General features: G+C 45.2%; 1 protein-coding gene across 2 annotated transcripts in view; it reads left to right on the top strand.

The window, feature by feature from the left end:
* LOC308177417 (gamma-aminobutyric acid receptor subunit beta-4) overlaps nucleotides 1–21,443 on the top strand; it is an 86,703-nt gene that overhangs the window by 63,568 nt on the left and 1,692 nt on the right. Inside the window, exons 9-10 of one of the 2 annotated variants that reach the window (XM_080554692.1) lie at nucleotides 243–12,537; nucleotides 14,874–20,145. In XM_080554692.1, coding sequence (XP_080410818.1) covers nucleotides 243–620 — 378 coding nt within the window. In that variant the 3' untranslated portion in view covers nucleotides 621–12,537; nucleotides 14,874–20,145. Of the gene's footprint in view, nucleotides 1–242; nucleotides 20,146–21,443 lie in introns of both variants that reach the window. The other variant, XM_080554693.1, reaches the window with a different exon arrangement.

Raw genomic sequence — 21,443 nt, forward strand, 5'->3', positions numbered from 1 at the left:
TGCTGGCAAAATCACATTGCCCCCACTCACAAGTTTGCTGCAAGCATAGGCTCCAGCCTGTGGGCAACCAGCATCGATGGAAAACCTTTGCAAATGCAGAAGTCCAGGTTCAGAGCCCACTGTTAATCCAACCAGCAGTGCTGGTACCCAGAAAACTGTTCAAAATCATCCCTGGTGGCATAGCCATGTGCACACTGCACGGGACAACCTTGCTACCTTTCTCTCTGTCTTCCCTGTTCTAGGTTGACCCTTACGGTAACATCCTCCTCAGCACTCTGGAGATGAACAACGAGCTGCTGGCCACGGACATGATGAGCAGTGTCGGCGACTCTCGAAACTCTGTCATGTCCTTTGAAGGCTCAGGAATCCAGTTCCGCAAGCAGCTGGCCTCTCGGGATGGATTTGGTCACCACCCAACCCTGGACCGCCACGTCCCGCTGACCCACCATGCCGCAGCCCGCAACCGTGCCAATTGCCGTCTCCGCCGGCGGTCATCTAAGCTGAAGCTCAAAATCCCAGACCTGACAGATGTCAGCACCATTGACAAGTGGTCACGAATCATTTTTCCAATCACCTTTGGATTCTTCAACCTTGTTTACTGGTTGTACTATGTAAATTGATGCCTGCAGCCTCCAAGAGAGATAGGGACAGACACTCAGACAATGACAACACAGGAGTGTTGTGGTCTTTTGGGTTTGGGTTTTACTCTTTACTATCATTATCATTTATTCCTTTGATTCATTAGATTTATTCTAAGCTTACTCTTCTCTTTTCAGCACATGTAGAACCACGGAGTGTTGGGGGGGATAAGGGAGAGAAGGGTATATGGGAGGGGATTTGGTTTCAGGGAGGGATGTGTTTGTCTTGATTTTGGTTTCCTGCTGAAGGACTTAAATCATTGTAAAAAAGAAAAAAGAAAAAAAAAAGAAAAAAAGGAAAAGAAAAAAAAGGAAAAAAAAAGAAAAAAAGACAAAAAGAAAAAAAAGAAAAAACAACAACAACAAAAAAGAAAAGTTTTAAATGGGGGGGAGGGAGATTTAGAGAAATTGAGTCAAAAACTGGTGGGGGGGATAGGTTATCTTCGGCTGTGCTCACTAATGCGCTATCCTCACTTCCATTTCACTACTGAATTTCATCTTTCTCTTCTCAGTATTATATTTTTTTAATCTTTCTTCTGTCGCTGTTCTTAACCCCTTCATGTTTATTCCTTCCTGGATTCATGAGATAGTGGTGTTTCATTCTCATGCTACGAGATTTCTCTTTTCTTTTTCTCTCTCCCTCTCTCTTGCTTACAAGCCTAAAAGAATCTTTTAAACCAACAAATAAAAAGAATATTTATTTTGGAAGAGCTGGGAAGGGGGGAGGACAGGGCAATTATCTGGGAGGGAAGGGGCAATGTGGGGGCATAGGGGGGTGGGAGGAGGGAGCTTATCAAAAGCAAAGGCACATTTGCAAGTTGCCTTTTTCCACCTTCAGGAGTCTGCAAGATGTTTTTCCTGTGTGAATGAGTGTGGGGGTGTGTGTGGCGCATCTGTGTGTGTGTGCGCGCGTGTGGATGTAGATATGGATGTGTGTGTGCAAGCATGTTTTCTGGGGTGGGGAGCTGGGGAGGGGGGTTTTGTAATGTCTTTTGTAGAAAGAGAACTCAGATGACATTTAACCGGCAGTGTTTTGGGGGGAATAGCAGGGTTTTGTTTGCTCATTGCAACTTTGTGAGGTTGGAGGTTGGAATCCCAGCTTGTACTAGAGAAATAGGGCTGGGGACAGTAGATTGTGCAAATATACTTGCTGAGGAGAGAGAGGGCTTTGTGGATCAGCAATGGGATGGAGCCATTGTCCACTGCTGGCATCTGATCTAAACTGATTTAGTCCTGAAATGAGGGCTTTTTCCTAATCATTTCCACCCTGCATCTTTCTTACTGAGTTTTGGGAGAAAAGCAGTTACAGGACTCTGAAAACTCAGCCATTTCCACCCTCTACCTGCTCTTTTTGCCAGACAAGGGACTTCACACTCCAGTCCACCAAGTAACCATAGCCTACAGCAAGGTGCAGGAAGGGGTGTACATTGTTTAACTCGTTGTGCTTCAGGATGAAAAAAATCCAGAAATGATAACACTTCCCTTTCCTAAGAACTTCAGAAGCAAATAGTGGGCTGGCACCCTCTGATGTGTACTGCTTCTATCTGGCCTTGCTTTGTGTCTGTTAAAACATGCGGAGTGTAGAGAAGAGGACCCTGTGTTCCTTCCTGCAGAAGATGCAACTGAGGATGCAGTAGAGTTCTGTGGAGCATCATCCCTCTGGAAGACAATTGTCTTCAAAAACTGGGCAGGCTGAAGGTTGAAATGAAAATGCTGAGCTTGTCAGTGCTTGTGGAAGCCCCTAAGTCTGTAGCAGCTTACATCCACACGCACGTTATTAAGGTACTGAAGGGTAACTTGGCCTTGGATGGCAAGGTCAACCTTTTTCCAAAGGAGCCAGTGACTTTCAGAAAATCACTGAATTATTGGCCACTTTGGCAATCACTGATGATTGATAATCTCCCTTATAATGTTAACAAAAGCCATGAATATAATAAATTCACAAGTGCAAAACTTTAACCTTAGGGTCATTCTGCCATTCCTGGAGTAATGATGAGAACCTTTTTCTTACCTGATAGAGGTTTTTACATGCCAGACACACAGACACAAACACATGGCCTTGAATCCAAACATCCCTTTATTTTCCTGCAAGCATTCTCTTCCTTTTTTCTTAGATCCCATTGTTTGGGAGAGCAGAGTGATCCTCTGAGACCAGGGAAACTCCTGTTTTTGAGATGACAGATGCATCTCATGCACAGTTTCTCATTTACTAATTTATGTCTGTACAGTGCTATGAAAATGTGAATCACTATAGACCTGACCTAGTAACACTGAAGTCATGGAAAGTTTTGTCTTGACTTGGATGAAGTAGGATCAGGGCTCATCAGAGTAATAAGTATTGTTATTTTTATATCAGTAATGTGTTTTATGCATTTTCTACTGGTAGAATCCTAAACATTAGTGTAGAGCATCCATTCTCCTCAGTCATCCCCAATCTCTGTCTCCTTCTGTCATGTTCATGCATACACACATTTAGTCCAGGCCTCCCTGGACTCACCAAGGTTTTAGCACAACTCTTAAATCAGGCTTAGATTCCTAGCTGCCCTGCAGAACAGTCTCTTGCTGGTTTCCACATTTGAGTGATACTGTTGAAATTGGGTTTTCCCAATGTGGTTGCAGTTTATTGTTGACATGGGTCTGTATAAGAATAAGAGTGAAAATTGAACAGAGTTGGATCATAGAACTAGTGCCGAATCAGGTAGTTTTGTCTGCCTGATATGTAGGAATTTAAAGGTTGGCCAGAGAAGAAAGTTACACTTTCAAGTGGGGATTAATTTGGAAATGGCTTTTAAAACTTTTAATGGAAGTCATAAAGTTGTATTTTATGACATCAACAGTATAACGTAGGTGGATATACGCATGCCAGATGGAGGCTGTCTAGCAGCAGGTTTCATTTTTAAGGGGAATCTAACCAGCTGATTGGTCATTAAATAAAATATCTAAACACTTATCCTTTATATATGTGATTGCAGTGTAAAGGGTGGTCAGAATGACAGAAGGAAGAAAAAAAAAAAAAAAGAGGCAGTTGTAAGAAGCCTGTTAAGACTGGAGGGAGAACAAATGGCCACATGGTAAGAAATGATGAAGCTGAGGGAGATGACTCAGGAACTCCAGTAATATGACAGCTGTAGTAGAAACCTGACAAATCTGTGGCAGGAGTTAGGCACCTGAGAGCTCTCTCAGCTGGTCCCAAAGGCCAGCAGTGGCACACAGATGTGAAGCAAAGCCCAGCTATGCTCTTTGCTGCTTGGGCGCAGAGCCCTACAGGGAGGGGGCTCCTGCCAGCCACTTACAGACCCATCCAGCCATGCAGGTATAGCCCAAGGCCTCCAGCAGCTGGAGACCAGGCACAGGGGTGTCTGTGTTTACTCTTTGAGGCTTCAATCAGAGATTGAGCCCAGAATTTCATAGTGACAATCCAAAGGCTTTCCAGGGAAAAAGCACTGCTCAGCTGATTTCTTCACCTGCTGGGATTCGAAGCCAGGCTCCTTTGCTATTGCCTCGGTTCTCTGTTGGCTGGGTTCTCTTTCTTATCAGGAGTCATCCTAGTTTCTCTCTTTGAATGTTTCTGACCTGTCATTGCCAGGCCAGTTTTATTTCATAGAGTCAGTCTTAGTATATCCAGACATCTGGACTATTTGGTCCTACACAATAATCTTTGCCAAAGAGTGTGCGGTCAGGACTTTTCACAGTTCAGGAACTGCCTTATAATTTCTGGTGACAGAGCAGGATGCTTGGAGAACAACTGAGTCCTGTAAGTCAGATGAGTAATAGAAAATGTGGTCCTGGATGAGGGAAGAATGCTGAAGGCCTTTAGACATGCCCTCCTCCGGGACCTAGGTGGCACCTCCATTTTCCCCCTCCATAGCTATGTGTCCACCCCTAAGATAGGCAACAAACCCGTGTGTTGCTTTAAGGTCCAGCGATCCAGAAAGGAGACAGTGGATAAAAAAAAAAAAGAGATTTGATCAAATAAGGCTGAGAGGTTTCAAGCCATCACAAGCATGAGGAAAGGAAAGGCAGGAGCCTCTAATGCAGTGGGTACAAAGCTCTTGTTATTGGAAAGTTGGAGGAGATTTCCACTCTGCACTTGTGTGCCCGCTGCTGTCCACCTTTGCTTCATGAAGGGAGAGCAGTGGGGAGGAAAGAGTGTGAGCGCTGTTCTGTAGAGGAGCTGCTTCTGGCTTTTGCTGGAGTGGTGCAAGAGGCAATTCTGAGTGGAGCTCGGTTTGTTTGCAGCTTGGGACGGGGCTGCTGCTTGCAGGGTCTTGGTGTTTGGGCAAAGACTAACATGAGCGTGATGGAAGCACCAGGCTGCCTGGGGGAGCTGGTCTGGAGAACGTTTTGCACCTTTCCCATGCATAGCAGCCTAAGGCAGGCATGTGGAGGAGGAGAAGGAAGGGGAGAAACAGAAATGAAATCTCTCTCAGGATATACACGGCCAACATAACTCTATCGCTTCATTTTCTGATACTGTATAGTGCTGTCACTCAGGGACCTTTAGGAACTAGGACCTTGGGACTGTAATCCTACCTGTCCCTCTCCTATCCCCCCTTCACCTTGAGAATTAAGAACTGAAGAGAGAAAGAGAGAAAGAGCAGAAGAGGAAAATAAGAGCCCTGGTAGCAAACCCCTGCTATTCCATGGGTGAAAGTAAAGCTTTGGTTACTAAGGTAAAAGGAAAACGTATACCTTTATATTCATGTCTTCAAGCATAAACCAGCCCGTAGTGTATATAGGATAAGTTCACAGTGCATGAAACAAACAGGACTATAGGTCTTAACTGGCATCCAGCTTTCTTGCATGCACATCTGACACCATGCCAGCAGCTTATGTCTTGCAAATAAGTAGGGAACCTGCCAAGGCTTGGCACTTCCTCTGTCCAATGGACAGCACATCCACTTCCCAGAAACAGAGCCATGCGGGGAACCGATTGGGCCAGTCTGTTTGACCAGATCTGCTCCAGAGGCCCTGGTACGAGGAGATAAGGGGTGGGGGAGGGAGTTGGTTTTGTTTGCCTTTTTGTGGGGAGGGGGAAGGGGTTTTAAATCTCTGAGCTGTATCAGGCAGAAGCGAAACCTCTGGAGCTGCAGACCAAAGGACAGTGGCTTTAGGAAAGGTGTTTGCTGAAATCCTGAAGGAATGGATGGGATGAGGAAGAGGTGGTTGGTGGGAGAGAGCTGTAACCGCAGAAGCAGAGCTGAATACGAGAGAGGTAGTGAAAATACATGTGCAATACAAAAGGTTTGAAAGGATTAGAGGCCTGGAAACCGGGGACGTGCAGTGAGCCAGACAGGCTGGGTGCAGCTGCAGGCAGCACTCAAGGAAACCCAGCCATGGCAGCAGTCCCTGGTGGGCACGGACCGCAGACTCTGGGCGATGGTGAGGGCAGGAACTGGGAAAGGAGCCGGAGACTCATGGTGCTCTGCTGTCAGAAAGAGCTCAGTCCCTTTAGGCAGGGACAATCATTTGCATCTGGACAATGTTGCAGGAGCTGGGCTGGGATATGCAGGAGAGCTACCACCATCCCAAGCTGGGACAGCGGCCGAGCTCTGCCCTGGTGTCAGAGATAAGGGAGAACCGGGCAAGAAATGCCATGCAGGTTACCAAATGCTTTGTTGGAAATGAGACTGGGCTTACCAAGCAGGGTGGGATGTCTTTACAATAGGCATGGATATTGGGTCGGGGCATGGGTCAGGCAAGAGATGTGAAATCTATGTGTTGGAAGCAGGACCTAACGCAGATGCTGGGAGGGAGGGAGGAAGGGTGGGAGTGAGGGAGGAAGGGAGGGAGGGAGGGAGAGGAGCAGAGACTGGGAAGGAGAAGATGTATATAGCGTTGGGGCTTGGTTTTTATTTTGTTTGTTTTTTGTTTTTTGCTTTTTTTGTTTTGGGGTGTCTTTTTTATTTTAAAGAAAATATATGTTTTATTTCTAATGTCTTGATGTAAACCAAATAAAAATGGTTCTGTACATTCAGAAGTAAAGAACAGCTGAAAGGTGACAAGTGTAATAAAGAAGCACTGTCCTCCAGGCTGGTATGATAACGCATTTCCCCAGACTTTTCCCACAGGGGTTGGAGGGCAAACCTGTGCCTGTGCCTGCACAGAGGTGCAGCCTGCCGGGATGGTGACCTTACGGCTGGTGCCCTGATCCACCTCCGAGTGTAGTAAAGAAGAGGTGGGCAGGAGAGGTGGAAGTGATGGTATGTAAGTAACTTTTCAGTGTTTGATCCCACCATCCCTGAGGCCAATGGGAGGAGGCTGTGTATTAGACCCTAATCTCTTGCACATATGGTCTCTTCCTGGAGAGCCAAACTGCACTATGCCTTACTGTATCCTGGGATGTAGTAGCGAAGGGGTGAGGATGATATCAGGTATCACTTGCATAATGAAGTAATGCAGGTGGAGTGAAGGCAGTATGAGCCTGAACAGTCTTGGAGAAAATGTTGCTGCTGCTGCTTTCTGCCTTGTGACTTAGTGTAGGGTGACAAGAGCTGGGAAATGCCCAGCTGCTCAGAAGAGTTACCAAGGAAGCCCTTGAAGTTGAAAGATTTATCTTAAGACCCTTTGCAATTCAATAGACCTTTGCCTGTGGGTTCCCAGCTGTTTGGGAAAAGATGGTGAAGGATGGGTTTGGAAGAGATAATACAAAGCAGGGACCTTGCATTAAGCTTAGCTATCTGTTTTAGTGGCCATTGGCCTTGCAGAGACAAATTTTTCAGCAGAAGAAGTACAGAAGGTCAGAAGTACAAATGAGTGGGCATTTGTGTAGGGCATTGATTGAATTTGGACTGAGGTACACCTGGTTTCCGTGCAGTTTCAAGTTAGCAGAAATGAGTGATAGGGAAACGCAATGGATAATAACGGTGGTGGGTCTGAGACCTATTGGTAAACCTCTGTATTATAGTCCATCTTTGCCTGGACTGGGAGGAGTGTCAAAGCTGAAAAAAAAAGAAAAAAAATGTCAAACTGCTTATCTGTTTTATCTTAAGCTTAGTGCTTTGGAAAAGCAGAGAACAGTCTTGCCTCCATGGGGCAGAAGTGTGGTTTCTGCAGCCAATAAATGTTGTATTGTTTGTATTATTGCAGCGAGGATAAAAGAAAAATCTTTGCACGGAATTCAAACCAGAGGGAGTCTCAGTCCTCTTAGGAACGGCCATTCTTCAGCAGTAAGGCTTCTCTCCACTGTAGCTGCCACTCCAGCTAGAGTGCATCAGTACGCGGCAGGCCGCACAACCCTGACTCAGCCTTGAGCAGCCCAGGCAGGACTGGTGGGTACGCAAGGACAAAATAGGAAGGAGATGTGTGAGCATGAGTTTCTGCACCCCATTGTGCTCTAGACTAGAAAGCCCTGGGGGAAAAAAAAAAAAAATTGTTCCAGCCAAGAAGATTATGCTGTCATCATCCCATCTAGAGACACTGAACCTGCCATTCCACATCTGTTCTCAGCTCTGGGCTGTGGGCTGCCCACTCCCATCTAAAATACCCAAAACTTGTCAATGCCAGAGGTAGAATGAACTTATTATTATTGAATATGTCTGACAAAATGGAGAGATGAGAGATGGTAGCCCCATTTATGATGCAGGGGTGCACATTTTATCATTTGCACATGCTGAGCCTGGCATTCATACCAGCAGACTTTTCCCCTAGAAAGGATGAGATAGCAGAGTGGAAAGTAGTATTGTTTTATGAAGAGGGTGATGATTTCTCCTCCAATGTGTCTTAAACAGAAGGTGGTATTGTTTTGCCTTCTGTAAAGGCTGATTGCCATATTCAGATGCTGGGTCCAGGTTTTATTTGGGGACCTCAATGGTCATCCTGTGAATAGAGTATCCAGGCAAGAGTGTGGAGATCTTTTCCCTGACTTTCTCAACCCTCTGAATGTGTCTTTTAACTCAGTCTTAACCTGCTTCTCTGGGCAGGCTGTCATATGGCTCATGCTGCCCAGCTGCATAGAAAGCCCAGGTACTGCTGAGCCCAGAGGGGAGGACTTGGGGACAAACGGTCTGGGAGATGCCAGGCCAGCAAGGAAGGAAAATGTGGTTGCCTTTGGTGTCATGCAGATAGCTTGTGGGGATTGAGATGGTAAACGTCCTGCTTTTCAGCGTGAGGAAGGCACTGGCTCAGGATTGCAGAGGCATTTCTCTCCATGGCTAACCTCCACTTGTCTCTGCAGAGGAAGGAACTGCCCTGACACATGCCCTGCCCCGACACATGCCCTGCCCCACACTGGGAGGGACTCACTTGACCCCACTCAGTCCTTAAATTGTTGTTTTTATGTTTGCTGACAGGGGATGGTGGATTTGGTTGATTTCTCCTTTCACACCACCACCCCCTGGCTGTGCCAAGGGCTGTGAGGCCTGTAGCGCTTCAGCACCAAGCCTTGCTGAGGCAAAATGGCCGTTCCCAGCGAGACTGGAGGGGCTCAGCGGTGACTCCTCGCTGCAACGGTGACTGTCACACAATATCATGACATGTCAGGCAGGAGTCCAAAGAGGAGGCACACCTTGTGAAAGAGATTGTGCTGGTGTAGGCGGTGATGGTTAACTTTGTTTCTCCAAAGGTGGTGGCCTACAGGACCCAAAGTTCTGGGGATCATTGTACCACCTGCCTCAGGGACACCTGGGGACCCATTATGGATGCTTTAAACAGAAATTTGTCCTTTGCTAATGCAGCTTCCAGGTCATTAAAGATCTGACCAGCCTCGTGCCCCACAAATTTGGAAGCAGAGAGAGGGGAGACATGTCCCAGGGCCTCTTAAAGGGGGAGACTGGGCTGAAAGAATTTCAGGTCAAGACTAGGTGATGTTGAAGAAAGTGTTTGGGAATGGGGGGTGAGGTTGCCCCAGTCTTTTCCCTCTCCCATTTCAATTGCACTGAAGCAAAAAAGAAATGGGCAAAGCAGAGGAACAGGGTAGGACTCAACCCACACCGTGCCCCAGTCCAGCAAAGCCCAGTCCTATGCTCACTTCTGAGCAGAGGAGCAGTTCTGATGACTGCTCATCTGCTTAAAACCATGCATGGATCCAACATATTCACAGGGCTGGGGCCTATGTGCTTGACAGACCAAAAGAGATGATCTTTAGTGAGCAACCCCCTAGAAAGGTTCAGCAGATGCCACAGAGAAGAGTTTTGAACACCTGGGAAGATGAATATCTAGATGCTGGAGAAGAAAATGGAAAAAAAATGTAAATAAAGGAGAGCCTCGAGAATTACCAGAAAAGTATCACCGTTTGGCAAGTATATGTGACCTTGGTGGCATGACCATTGTCTGGTCTACAGTATTTTTTCTTTCCATTGCCTGGCATGTCATAATATTGTGTCCTTGTGTGAAATCACATCCCCTTCCAGAAGTGAAACTTGTTTCTGAAGGACAAATGCCCACTTGCAATGTGCTCACCCAAAGGAATGTTATGCCAAGAGGTATGAAAGCAAACAAGATTAGACCTCTAAGTCTGGGGCATCCTTCCCAGGAAAATGTAGACCATTAATGCCAATGTATCATCCTCTCAAACTCCACTCATCCATCTTCCCTTCAAAGATGAAGAAGCGGCAATGTCTTCTCTAACTGGGGACATCCTATGTGGCCAGAATTTCAAACAAAACCTAACTGAACAACAATGACAACAGAAAGGGAGATCAATGGCAATGTCGATATATTATTAAAGGGACTGCTGTGAACCATCTTGACATACTCTGAGTGGCTGCGTTGCATCCTGTACAGCGTTACAAAAAAAAAAAAAAAAAAAAAAGCAACAATGAAAAAAAAAACAGAACACCCATTTTTATGATCTTTAATTTGCATTTTCTGCATGAAATAAGACCTTGATCCTTGTCTTTTTTCACAAAAGCAGATTCTGCTTTAAGTAATGTAAAAAAGGAAAGAAAATAATGTTTCTAGCAAAGTGATTTAGATGTAGAAATTTTTGTAAAAAAAAAAGGGGGAAAAAGAAAAAAAAGGGAAAAACAACAAAGAAATAAAATAAAATGACCTAAAGAGCCATCTTTGTCTACTCTAGAGGTGGGAAGGTGTGATTGGTGGGTGGCACTCTGCTCTCAGGGCTGTCCTGTGTCAGTCGGAAGGGAGCTGGAGCCCACACCGTGCCATGGGAGGGCTCCCAGGATGGGCGTGCTCACCAATTACTGCCGGGTGCTTTCAAAAACTGTCTCCTTCCATCTTCTTGCAGAGAAAGTGGGCAGGAGGGCAGGGAGAAGGATAGGCAGGGGCAAGGAGAATTGCCTTGCTTTTATTTTGGGGTTTAGTTTGGGTTATTCCTGTTCCTGCAATGACAGTTTTTGAAAGGCAATGATGAACAAAAGTAAAAACAAACTTGAAAATAGTTTACAATTTTGTACAAACCATTATAAATATTAACAACAAATGTTTTTAAAAATGGTCCATACCAGTGCCAAACTAATGTAACGTGTACATTAATTTCTTCTTTCTTTCTTTTTTTTTTCTTTTTGACAAAAAGTGTTAAAACACTAAAGATATTTCATTTTTTAACAAATGATGTATGTGGACATAAAATGTACTTGAAAGCTGTTAATTATCAATTGGTTAGGAATCTTTCTTGGGCCTTTGGGTTTGCTTTCTTTTTTCCTACCCAGAACAAAAGTAACATATATAAAATACAATCTTTAAAGGAGAAACACTCAACTTTTTTTCTGCTGATTTGAATGTAAGAAATGTCCATTTTCAAGGCACTGTCTTTAGGCCAAATCTGCAGTACTGATCTCTGAAAAGCAAACAACCTTACCATCCAGAGCTCTCAAACTTGTCCTGAACTGTGCAACATAACTGTTATGATGTCATTTAATATGTGTGTCCAAAGGTGTGTGTATATTGCTAAGACTTAAAGTTTTCTGCATACCCAGGTGTCCTGCCGGGTTGCACCAAGAGCTGGGATGCACACAAGCTCTATGATATTGCCTAGAGCAGAGGGGAAAATTAAAATAAAACCTCAGTCTTATTTTTCCACCATGAGGTGAGTAACTTACCATGATTTTGAGGAGCAAAAATCATAGATTACAATTTCAAAGGCTCTTAAGCCCGATTTCCACAAGCAAAGGAAGTACTCAAGTATTTCTGGACCTTGCCACTGCGGAGGGGGGATGCATGGTCAGCTGTGACCATGGGTGAAAGAAGGTAGCTGGCTTTGAATGCCTGCTTCCTTGTGGTGCACAATGATGTTGCCACCCCACATTCCCTTGCCACAGCTGCACCAGGTGTCCATGCTCCATCCAGGCGGCGTTCCTCACAGGTCGGTCTGCTCTGCACCTCTGTGGCTTTGCACTGCAGGCATACAGCTGAGGAGTAAAAACACAGGGAAATGAATACTGCAGGGATGCTGGTGGTTCTGCTGGTGCTGCAAATGTCCTTCCTCCTGGTAGAAACATCCTTGATCCCCTGAAGCAGAGAGACGGTGCTTTTCCACTGTCAAGAAGGGAGGAAAAATGAAAAATTTACATTCTCCAGCTGGGCATTCAGGTGCCTGTATTTCTTCTCAGCCAAGACCTACTGCCAGTGGGATCAGAGTGATGAGAATTCAGAGGATGAGAAGTCAGAAAGAAAAAGTCATGTTAGAAGCTGGATTCAACACTGAACATGTGAAATCCAGTCCTTTTTCCCCTCTCCAATCCCAATCATAGAATCATAGAATCATTAAGGCTGGAAAAGAGCTCCAAGATCATCTAGTCCACCTGTCCCCCTACCACCAATATTACCCACTAAACCATTCAACCTTTCCTTAAACACCCCCAGGCACAATTAGTTAAATCAGATTAGTTCCAGACTCTGTAAGAATGAGCTGACAATGAATTACCAACTTTGTGAGAGGACAGCCTCAGTCGAAGCTCACTACTGCTATTCAGCAAACTGACTCAATGATTTTTGGCAGGTAACGGGGAGGAAGGTTTCTTTTTTGCCATTGAATCTTTTTTTTCACTGAGTCCAAAGTCCACAGATAACATAAAAGCATTACCTTATTTTCTTCACATGTGACAATTCAACTTCTAGAGCTCTCACATGCCTTGAGGACAGTTCTTGTGAAGCCCTGCTGAGCTGGGAGGCTGCCCTTTCCCAGCACAGCCATGGTGGTGGGGCAGCCCTGACTCTGGCTCTACCAGTGCCCACGTGTTTCCTTGTGCCCCTCTGCCCCCCTCTCTTCTTGGATTTCCTTCCCACTGTCCCCATATTTGCTTAAAGCTAAAGCTTTTTGAAGCCAGACACATGAGCTAGACATCCAATCCTCAGTCTTGGGTGTCCAAACACTTGAGGGGCTCAGCCCTTCATGGTTTGTTCACCAAAATCAGAGATGAGTGGCTCAAACTAAAGAGAATTTGCCTACCAAGTAGGAAAAGTAAAAGCTAACTACCCAATATATTTGAAACTGGAATAACAAGTGGATAGAGTCTGCAGTGTTTATGCTTAAGTAATGGGAGAATAAGGCAGAGGGAAGCAGCACAATAGAAATCCTTTTGAGCTGTGATGGTGTTACAGTTCCTGCTAATCTGCCACTCCTGAGAGCTTCTGTGATGTTCTTTTTCCTCCTGCCTTCATTTTATTAAAGAGATAACTGTGTATATGTTTAGCTACTGGAAAAGCTACTTCATCTTCCTGTCTCATTTAATTTGAAGTGAGATTTTAGCCCTGTTAATCTCACCTTGCCTTCCTGTTCTCTTCTGTTTAATCTATTGTACCTTGGGTTTCCATGGCAAGATCTCATACTGCAACAGGGAAAAGGCTTTAATGATTACTTCCAGTTGTAGTTCAGGAGAAGATACTAATAACCCCTTCACATCCATAGGCAGTCTTCAGGGGTCAGAACTGCCCAAGATAACTATCCTCTATCCTGTTATAAGGAATATTTTGTCCAAATTAGAATTCCAGCAATTTTACTTTGTTAATCCATATCCTTAGTAAGCAGCACCAGTATATACCCAGCCTTCCTGGAAGCCCAGATAAGATAGGTTTGCAGCAACAAATACGCCATTAAATTAAATACCTGTCTACCTCTGTTATGGGTAGTGAAAGGACTTCTGTTGCTAACACCAGCGATATTGTTAGCATTAATGGTGCTAATAAACCTGTGAAACATGCAAATAATGGTAGAGCTCCACATTTTCTAAAGCCATTATGTGATTAAAACAGCCAAGTTCCTCTGATTTGTCAATGGTTTGGGCATTTAAGTTGTGCAATAGTAATACCCAAGGTTTTTAAAAACATTAATATCATGTTCAGACTGGCTTATTCTGGAAATTCTCTTTCTGTTGGAAAGAAGAAATCCTCAAGATCAGTTCTGATAATACCATGTATAACACCATGATTTCACTTTTCTTACAGTTTTTGATAAGCTGTAGATTTTTGGAGGAAAAAATGAGAAAAACCCAAAAATGTTGTCCAGCCAGTTGCCTTGTGAAATCTAATCTAATAGACTTTGTGCTGAAAAACCCTTGGAAGTCTCTCTGCCTGGAGAGAAGGAGCTGAGACGCCTCAGCTGCAGCCCAGCCACGTGGTTTGAGGGAGCCTAGGCATTTTGTGCTGGCTGTTCAGATCATGCGGCTTTCCCCTAGACAATACACTTCTCCAAATGAGGGTGACGCTGAAGCAGCTGTCTAAATCGGGCACTGTGTCAACAGTTTAAATATTAACTGTTCCATGTGCTCTCACCAGCCCGTGGGAAATGCACTATCAGCCAGAGGATTCAACCTTGAATCCCTCACATGGATTTTTCCCCCCAAACAGAGCTGTTCAGTTACAAACAGCCTGGAGATAGCTCACAGACCCTTCCACAACCAGCTCTGTCACTCCATTTCGTACACCAAAAGAGCTATGTAGGGAGACAGGCCTTTTCCATGGCTGCAGGGTCTGCTTGGGCAGGCTTCTGCAAACACAAGGCAAAAGAAACTCAGCATGCCAGGATGTGCCTGCTGAGGGGCTGAAGGCTCCTCCTTCATGAAGCTGAGAACCTGTTACCTCCCAGACAGGTAGGTCTGGGACCTTTGGCTTCTAGGCCAAAGAAAAAAGAAAAAAAATGAAATAAAATGAAAATAAAATAAAATAAAATAATAAAATAAAAATAAACCTCCAGAGGAGCTCTTGGTTAAAAAATGTGGTTTATATAAGCTGTTCTTGACACTGGTTTTGTATGATCACCTCAGTTTTAGGAATGAAAATTTGACTCTGATGAGCTGTATGTAAAATATCACTCTCATTCATGTTGTGTACTTACAGGTCCTAAATCAGTATTTAGATGAGCTTCCCTAAAGCTTATTGCACTGTATCAAGAAAGGGCCTAACTTCAGCCTGTATTCATTATATGGAAAAAAGATCTACCTATACCTTTCCCTTGTATTTGCACTTGGGTGACAACACAAGTTCAGATTTATCCATCACACCACTCTCTTAGATCTTGTCAAGTAAACGTGCATGACCAATTAGAAAATATAGTTCACTGAAATAAGAAGCAGTATCAGCAGATATAGCAGACATGAAGCTGTGCTTTTCATGCTCCTGGTCCAAAATCTCTGCTGTACAGACCCTCAGGAAAGAACTCTCTCCATGCAGAAAAAGCCAGCTTCTGGGTGGGAATCAAACCCCTCGTGGCGTGATGCAGAGCCCTCAGCAGAACTGCCTGGAGATGGCCCATCTACCATGTACCCAGTGCCACAGGGTAGCTCCATCCTCACCCACCCACATCCTCACACTGTATATTCTCTCACTCTGTGGGTTTATTGGTGAATGATGAGTGCATTTTCAACTGGATCCCTCTTTCAGTTGCTATGCAGAGAAGCACCCTCCTCAGGGAGCTGTGAAGATCACAACAGGAGCTGCTGCCCAGTTTGTTAAAATTCTGAATTTAGAGACAGACGCTGCATGTACAACTGGAGCCTCTTTTTAGGAAGGGGACACAAAGTCAGCACTGCAGAGCAGTGCTGGTTGCACTCCTGCTGGAGCAGGAATTGCTGCGGTGTCTCGGTTCTGCACCTGGACATCATCACCTGACGACATCCCACCCCTGCCGTGCACCTGCAGGCAGAGCCTCTGGCGAGCCAGTTCTTCTGCTTAACTTCGGATGACCAAAGAGGACGCACAAATACTATTACAATTCCATATTTCTATTTCTGGTCTCCGTTCCTTTTCCCAAAGGCAAGCTCTTTTTTCTTTTTTCCTCTAAAGTTTGAGCAAAATCCATTCTGCCATTTTGAAGTCAGATGAGTGAAAATGAGCCAACTTTAAATCAGAGTTGCCAACTGGTTTAATTTGATTTGGTGAATTAATCATGAGCCTAGTTCTAAGTCCTTCAAAAAAAGAAAAAAAAATAAAAAAGAAAAAAAAAACATGGCAACATGTTCTTCGATTCATGGGAATACATCCAGGGCTGTGTTTGCAATTAAAAAACAAAAAATAAGTTTCTGTCATGGAGACAAGCTCTCACTGATGTGACTGCTGGAGCCTGTTATCAGAAGAAAAATTAAAGGAATCTGCCATTAAATGTTTATTAATCATGTAATAGCTTTTAAACTATAGGTTAAAAAACATTAGGTCAAAAACAAGATTTTGGGGAACTGAAAAGGCAAGTAACTAATAACTACTGAATATGTGTCCAACAGTATTTTTGTACCTATTCCTGTGGGTACAAACCAATGCCTGTCAACATTCAAGAGGCATTTGGACAATGCCCTCATTAATAGGCTTTATCTTTTGGTTAGCCCTGAAGTAGTCAGGCAGTTAGACTAGATGATCTTGGAAGGTCCCTTCCAACTGAACTATTCTATCCTATCCTATCCTATCCTATCCTATCCTATCCTATCCTATCCTATCCTATCCTATCCTATCCTATCCTATCCTATCCTATCCTATCCTATCCTATCCTATTCTATTCTATTCTACTCTATTCTATTCTATTCTATTCTAATTATCTCCTGAGGTCCCTTCCACTACAACATACATATATGTGTACACGCGCACACACCACAGAATTTAACTTTCGCATCTGGGACTCTCTGAACAATGCTTCTAATGAGCTTCGCTGGACAAGGAAATGTCTGTAAGTTATCCAGTGGAAGCAAGAGTGGCAAAGTGTTTGAGTACTCATTTTTACTTTTTTTTTGATGAAGTTTCTACTTGGCTTCAAGTTATGGAACAGTGATGATGATTCACACTACGGGAGCACGTGGATGCCCCGGGAAATATGTAAGCAGAGCAAGAAGGAGCACCCAAGAATGGTAGAGACAAGAAAAATAGAAAGTAGATTCGGGTCTCCAGATTCCCTGTACTGTATCCACTGGTGCACTGCAGAATCAGAGAGGGTTTGTGGTCTCCCTAGGGAGTTTACAAGGATTCTGCTCCAGAGAAGAGCCTACTCCCCCTCCAGTGATGGTGCGGGAAGAGGAGATAGGGTTGTTACCACATCAGCCCACTTTATTCACTAGTAGAGCTGTCCAGCTGGAGTGGGGGGAAGCACTGCACTTCCTTGGAGGCAGGATACGGTGTCTGCTGTGTGAGTCAGGGGGAAACTCCTACAGAAACCTATTATAATAATATGAGTACTGCATTGGTGGAAGCTGTTGGGCACTCTGGGTCACCCTAATGGTATGAAAAAGTTATCCACAGAATGGCGTCAAGAAGGATAAAAGGGAAGAGGATGTTTCACCAATCTTCTTCCTTTCCTATGTCTTTGCACACGTACTGACCCACTTGCCACCATGCCATCTTCCTAGACAAAGTCATGCAGAAATGTTGGGGTAGTGAAAAGCATCTTCACAGACTTTGGAGTTGAGTGAACAGTGTTTTTACAGAAGAGGCTTCTTTCCCTTCAGATCACCACCTTCTCATGATTGCTTACAGCAGGGAGGGGGTCGATGCACACGCAGGCAAAAGAAAGATGAAACTGCTCACTGCTGAAGGAGTCTTTTGTAATTTCCCCTCAAACATGCCAAGTAACTTTTTTTCAAAGAAGGTCATTCACAAGAAAATCCCCTTCCATATGCAGCTCTCTGGAGCTTGCTAGATGTTTCTGTACTGCTCATAAATCACACAGGCAGCTGTTACCATCAGCATTTTCCTTCTCCCTTGAAGTACTAGCAGCAGCAGCAGCTGCTGAGCCTGAAGTTAATTTCACAAATTAACCTGAGATTCCCTCCACAGTCCCAGGACTGCAACCCTACCTGCTCCACGCACCATCCTGGGGGGACTGAGCTTGCAGACTCAGCACTTCTGCAAGCTTTCAAGGAGGAGGGGAAAACCTGAGGATGGGGAAACCTCAGCTGGCTAAGTGTTTCTGCCAGAAGGCAAATGGAGAAGACAGGATGCATTATAGAGCAGCAAAACACAGAGGAGAAATAAAAATGAGAGAAAAGCTCCTAAGAGTATGAATGAAATAAAGAAGAGATTCATAGTTACCAGAAGAGGACAAATACTGCAGGAGGAAGGAAGGAAGGAAGGAAGGAAGGAAGGAAGGAAGGAAGGAAGGAAGGAAGAAAGGAATGAAGGAAGGAAGGAAGGAAGGAAGGAAGGAAGGAAGGAAGGAAGGAAGGAAGGAAGGAAGGAAGGAGGAAAAGACAGACAGACTGGGGCCACTGACTTCTTTTTTTCTTTTTTTTTTTCCTTCCTTTTCCTTCCTATGGGGCTAAAAAAAGAATTAAGCCTTCTGTATGAAATGACTGAATCAGTGTAAAGCCATACGCTCTTTTCCCACCCTTCTGTGAGAATCACTTCTTTACTTTGACTGACAAAAAAATAATGTGTTTGTGTGAGCACAGCCCTACTTAGAGGAAGAAATGAAACTTCAGCATCATCCACAGTTTTGGGCTTTGATATTCTTGAACACAATGTACTAAAAGAAGGGCCCAAGCCACCCCTTCTACAGAAAGGGGATATGTTTGGGATGCATATTTAACCATGCAAAGCGTAATGTTGAGTGAGGTTGAGCACCTGCAGAGTAGGAACTGGCAGAGCCGAGGTGACACCGTGCATCCCTTGTTCTTGTGATGACCAGAGAGAGGAATTTGCTTCTGCGTGAGCCCTGCTGCACTGGCCCTCTCCACCCGGCTGCAGGACCTGAGAGGGATGTGTGCTTGAGGAGATCTGAGCCCTCACATCTACTTACATTTCTGCTTCCAAGAATTGCTCTTAGGTAAAGAACACTCCTGCCTTCGATTAAAAGAACTAATTTACAAAGCAACAATAAGCAAAGAAAACCCTTCTGTACAACAGTCGCAGCACCTCATCGCTACTGAGCTCAAAAGACCAACTTGACATTTCGTGTTGGCTCCTGTGCTGAAGCAACAGGAATAATGGGGACCAGCTGAGTGCAGGCGGACCTTCAGTCCTCTGGGTCCTTCAAAAGCCAGCAACCGTGAGAGGGGCTGTGGTTACCCTGGAACAATGTCCTGTCATGAAGCTTGGGGGTAAGAGTCATTGTACCCTTCAAACTCCTCTTCACAAGGAGATCCCTATATAATATCTCATTAGATTCCCGCCTCCTATCTGCTTCTCTATTGTCTTCTTTAATAAATATGTTTCAAGCCTCTGTTCTGATCTTGCAGAGTTTTCCCAGTTCTTTTTCTCTTCAATGTCTGTTCAGGCTTTCTCCTCGCTCCTTCACGGAGCGTTACTGGTCTCATAGCTGTAGATCCACACCTTGATGCTGCTCTAATACATCCCCTGGCACCTTCAGATGTCGGAGATGACATCCTCTGGCATCTTTAGGACCTAATGGAGGGATACTAAGGCAAAGAGCACGCGGCTCTATTTTTGGTTTTCTCTTCACACATCCCCTTCTGCACCGTTCTGGTGCAATTAATTAATCCCCTGCTACACATGCTTCTGCATAATGTTGCTTTGGTGACGTTAATTAAAGTGGTGACAGATGCCATAATTTTTGGTTTGCATCCTGTTTTTACCTCGGGTATCTACGGCTGGAAGGAGAGCACCTTAGCTCCAAGCGGAGAGCTGTTGTGGTAAAGGGGTGTGTGGTGGTTGTTTCTGGTGGTGGTTTCAACCACCTCAGGAGGCCCAACGCTGTGCCTCTGCACAGTACTGGAGAGAGAAGACCATTCTGTACAGGGGTAGCTTGCGGAGAGGCTGCTTCCTGAGGGTTGTATCAGTTAGTGTACGTAGCTACACACATCTTGATCTGGAGCTAGACCTCCAGGAAGCCTGACTCTGACGCTTGGAGTGAACCCACAGTGCTCAAGGCTCAGGCTGTGCCGTGTACCCTGCTTTTCACAGAGGACTGAGTGCCCATCTTGGGTCTGCGTACTCTCTCTCTGACTTAATTTGGTCCTAATTAATTTTCATAGTAATAGGATGAGAGGCAGAATTGCAACAGAGGAAATTCCATTAGATAAAAGGAAAAAATTTCCACGGGGAAGGTGGTCAGACACCAGAGCACCAGCTCAGGTTGGCTGTGGCACCTCAGCACCTGGAGATGCTCATTGCTTGATGGGACAGGGCAACGCACCTAAGTTAACTTCACCTTAACGAAGGTGGTGTTACACAGGTAACCTGTGTTACTCAGCGATGTTGTGAACTGTATTGGCTCCTGCCTTGCTTTCCTCTGCTCCTCGCCCCATGCTGCCAGCTTTGAGTGCTGTCCCAGCACCACGAGGTGCCAGGACCGGGGTCAGACCAGGGGAAGAGCCCGGGTATGCAGGCACAGCTCGGGAGCAGGACTCAGTGAGGCACGCTGAGCTGGAGGGAGGACAGCAAAGCTGAAGAACTGCCTTTATCAGCTGTCTGTGTCCAGAGGCCAAGGAATTAAACCAGAAACTACACAAATGTTGTAATGGGAACTGGGGAGTGACTTAATCAGCGGGAATTAGCTCTGGGGTTTGTCACTTCAGCTTTTTGTGTTTGGAGTGATTACAATTAAAATGCAAAGATCTGACTGCTTAAGTGCTCCATGCTAATTGGGGGATCAGTGAGCTTTCTTTTCCTTTTCTCCTCTAATTTATTTTAAGGCTTTGTTTCCAGTGCAGAAAGTACGGCAAACCTAAGGATTTGAAATGAGGGAGAGAGGTGGGAAATACCAAATCAAAACTGTGTGGGCAATTCCTCCAGATCTGGGGAGAGAGGGAAGCACCAGGCTTTTCCCGCAGAAGGAACAAATCTTTCCAAAGGGGTACAGTCACCCTGCTTTCTTCTCCCCTAGTTACTTTTTAAGCTCTGGTCGAAAAGCTCTGGGATTTAACTGAGTGAGATGGGTTGGTCAAGAGTGTGCATGTTTTTGCAGCTAGTGTACGGGCTGGGCAAAAGCACTCTTCTTCACATAGAGCAGGCAGGGTTTTTTGTGATTTTTTTTTTTTCACTCTTGGGTGTCTTTTCAAGGGCGAGGTCCCCAGTTTTTGGAGAGAGCAGCTGAAGAGCTATCACACTGATCTTTTTATAGATATGCTCTCATACAAGCAGCTAGCAGCCATGGCTGGCATTCGTGCAGTAGGATGCTGCTGCTCTGATGGTGTGACCCAGGTTGGCTGCTGGACCCCAAACCCTTCTGGGGACAGCTGCACGGCAATTCTGTCACCGCTTTGCTTCCAGGCCCTGACAGGCCCCTGCTGGCTGGCCCGCAGTCAGCCGGGCACGCAGCAAGTGCAGACAGCATCTGTATTTCCACTTGGGTGGGTGTCTCAGCTGGCTCCGCCAAGCACTGGCTCTCGCTGGGGGTGCCAGGGTGTGTTTGGGGTGACAGAGCCAGTGCTTACAGCCAGCCAGAGCAGATGGGGGGGCTGGAGCAAGAACCACGTGCAATGAAGTGTGGAGGGATAGCGGGAGAAATGACCTTATGCACACAGCGCTCAC

This window comes from Anser brachyrhynchus (genome assembly GCF_964034855.1).
Source record: "Anser brachyrhynchus genome assembly, chromosome: 13".
Taxonomy (NCBI): Eukaryota; Metazoa; Chordata; class Aves; order Anseriformes; family Anatidae; genus Anser; species Anser brachyrhynchus.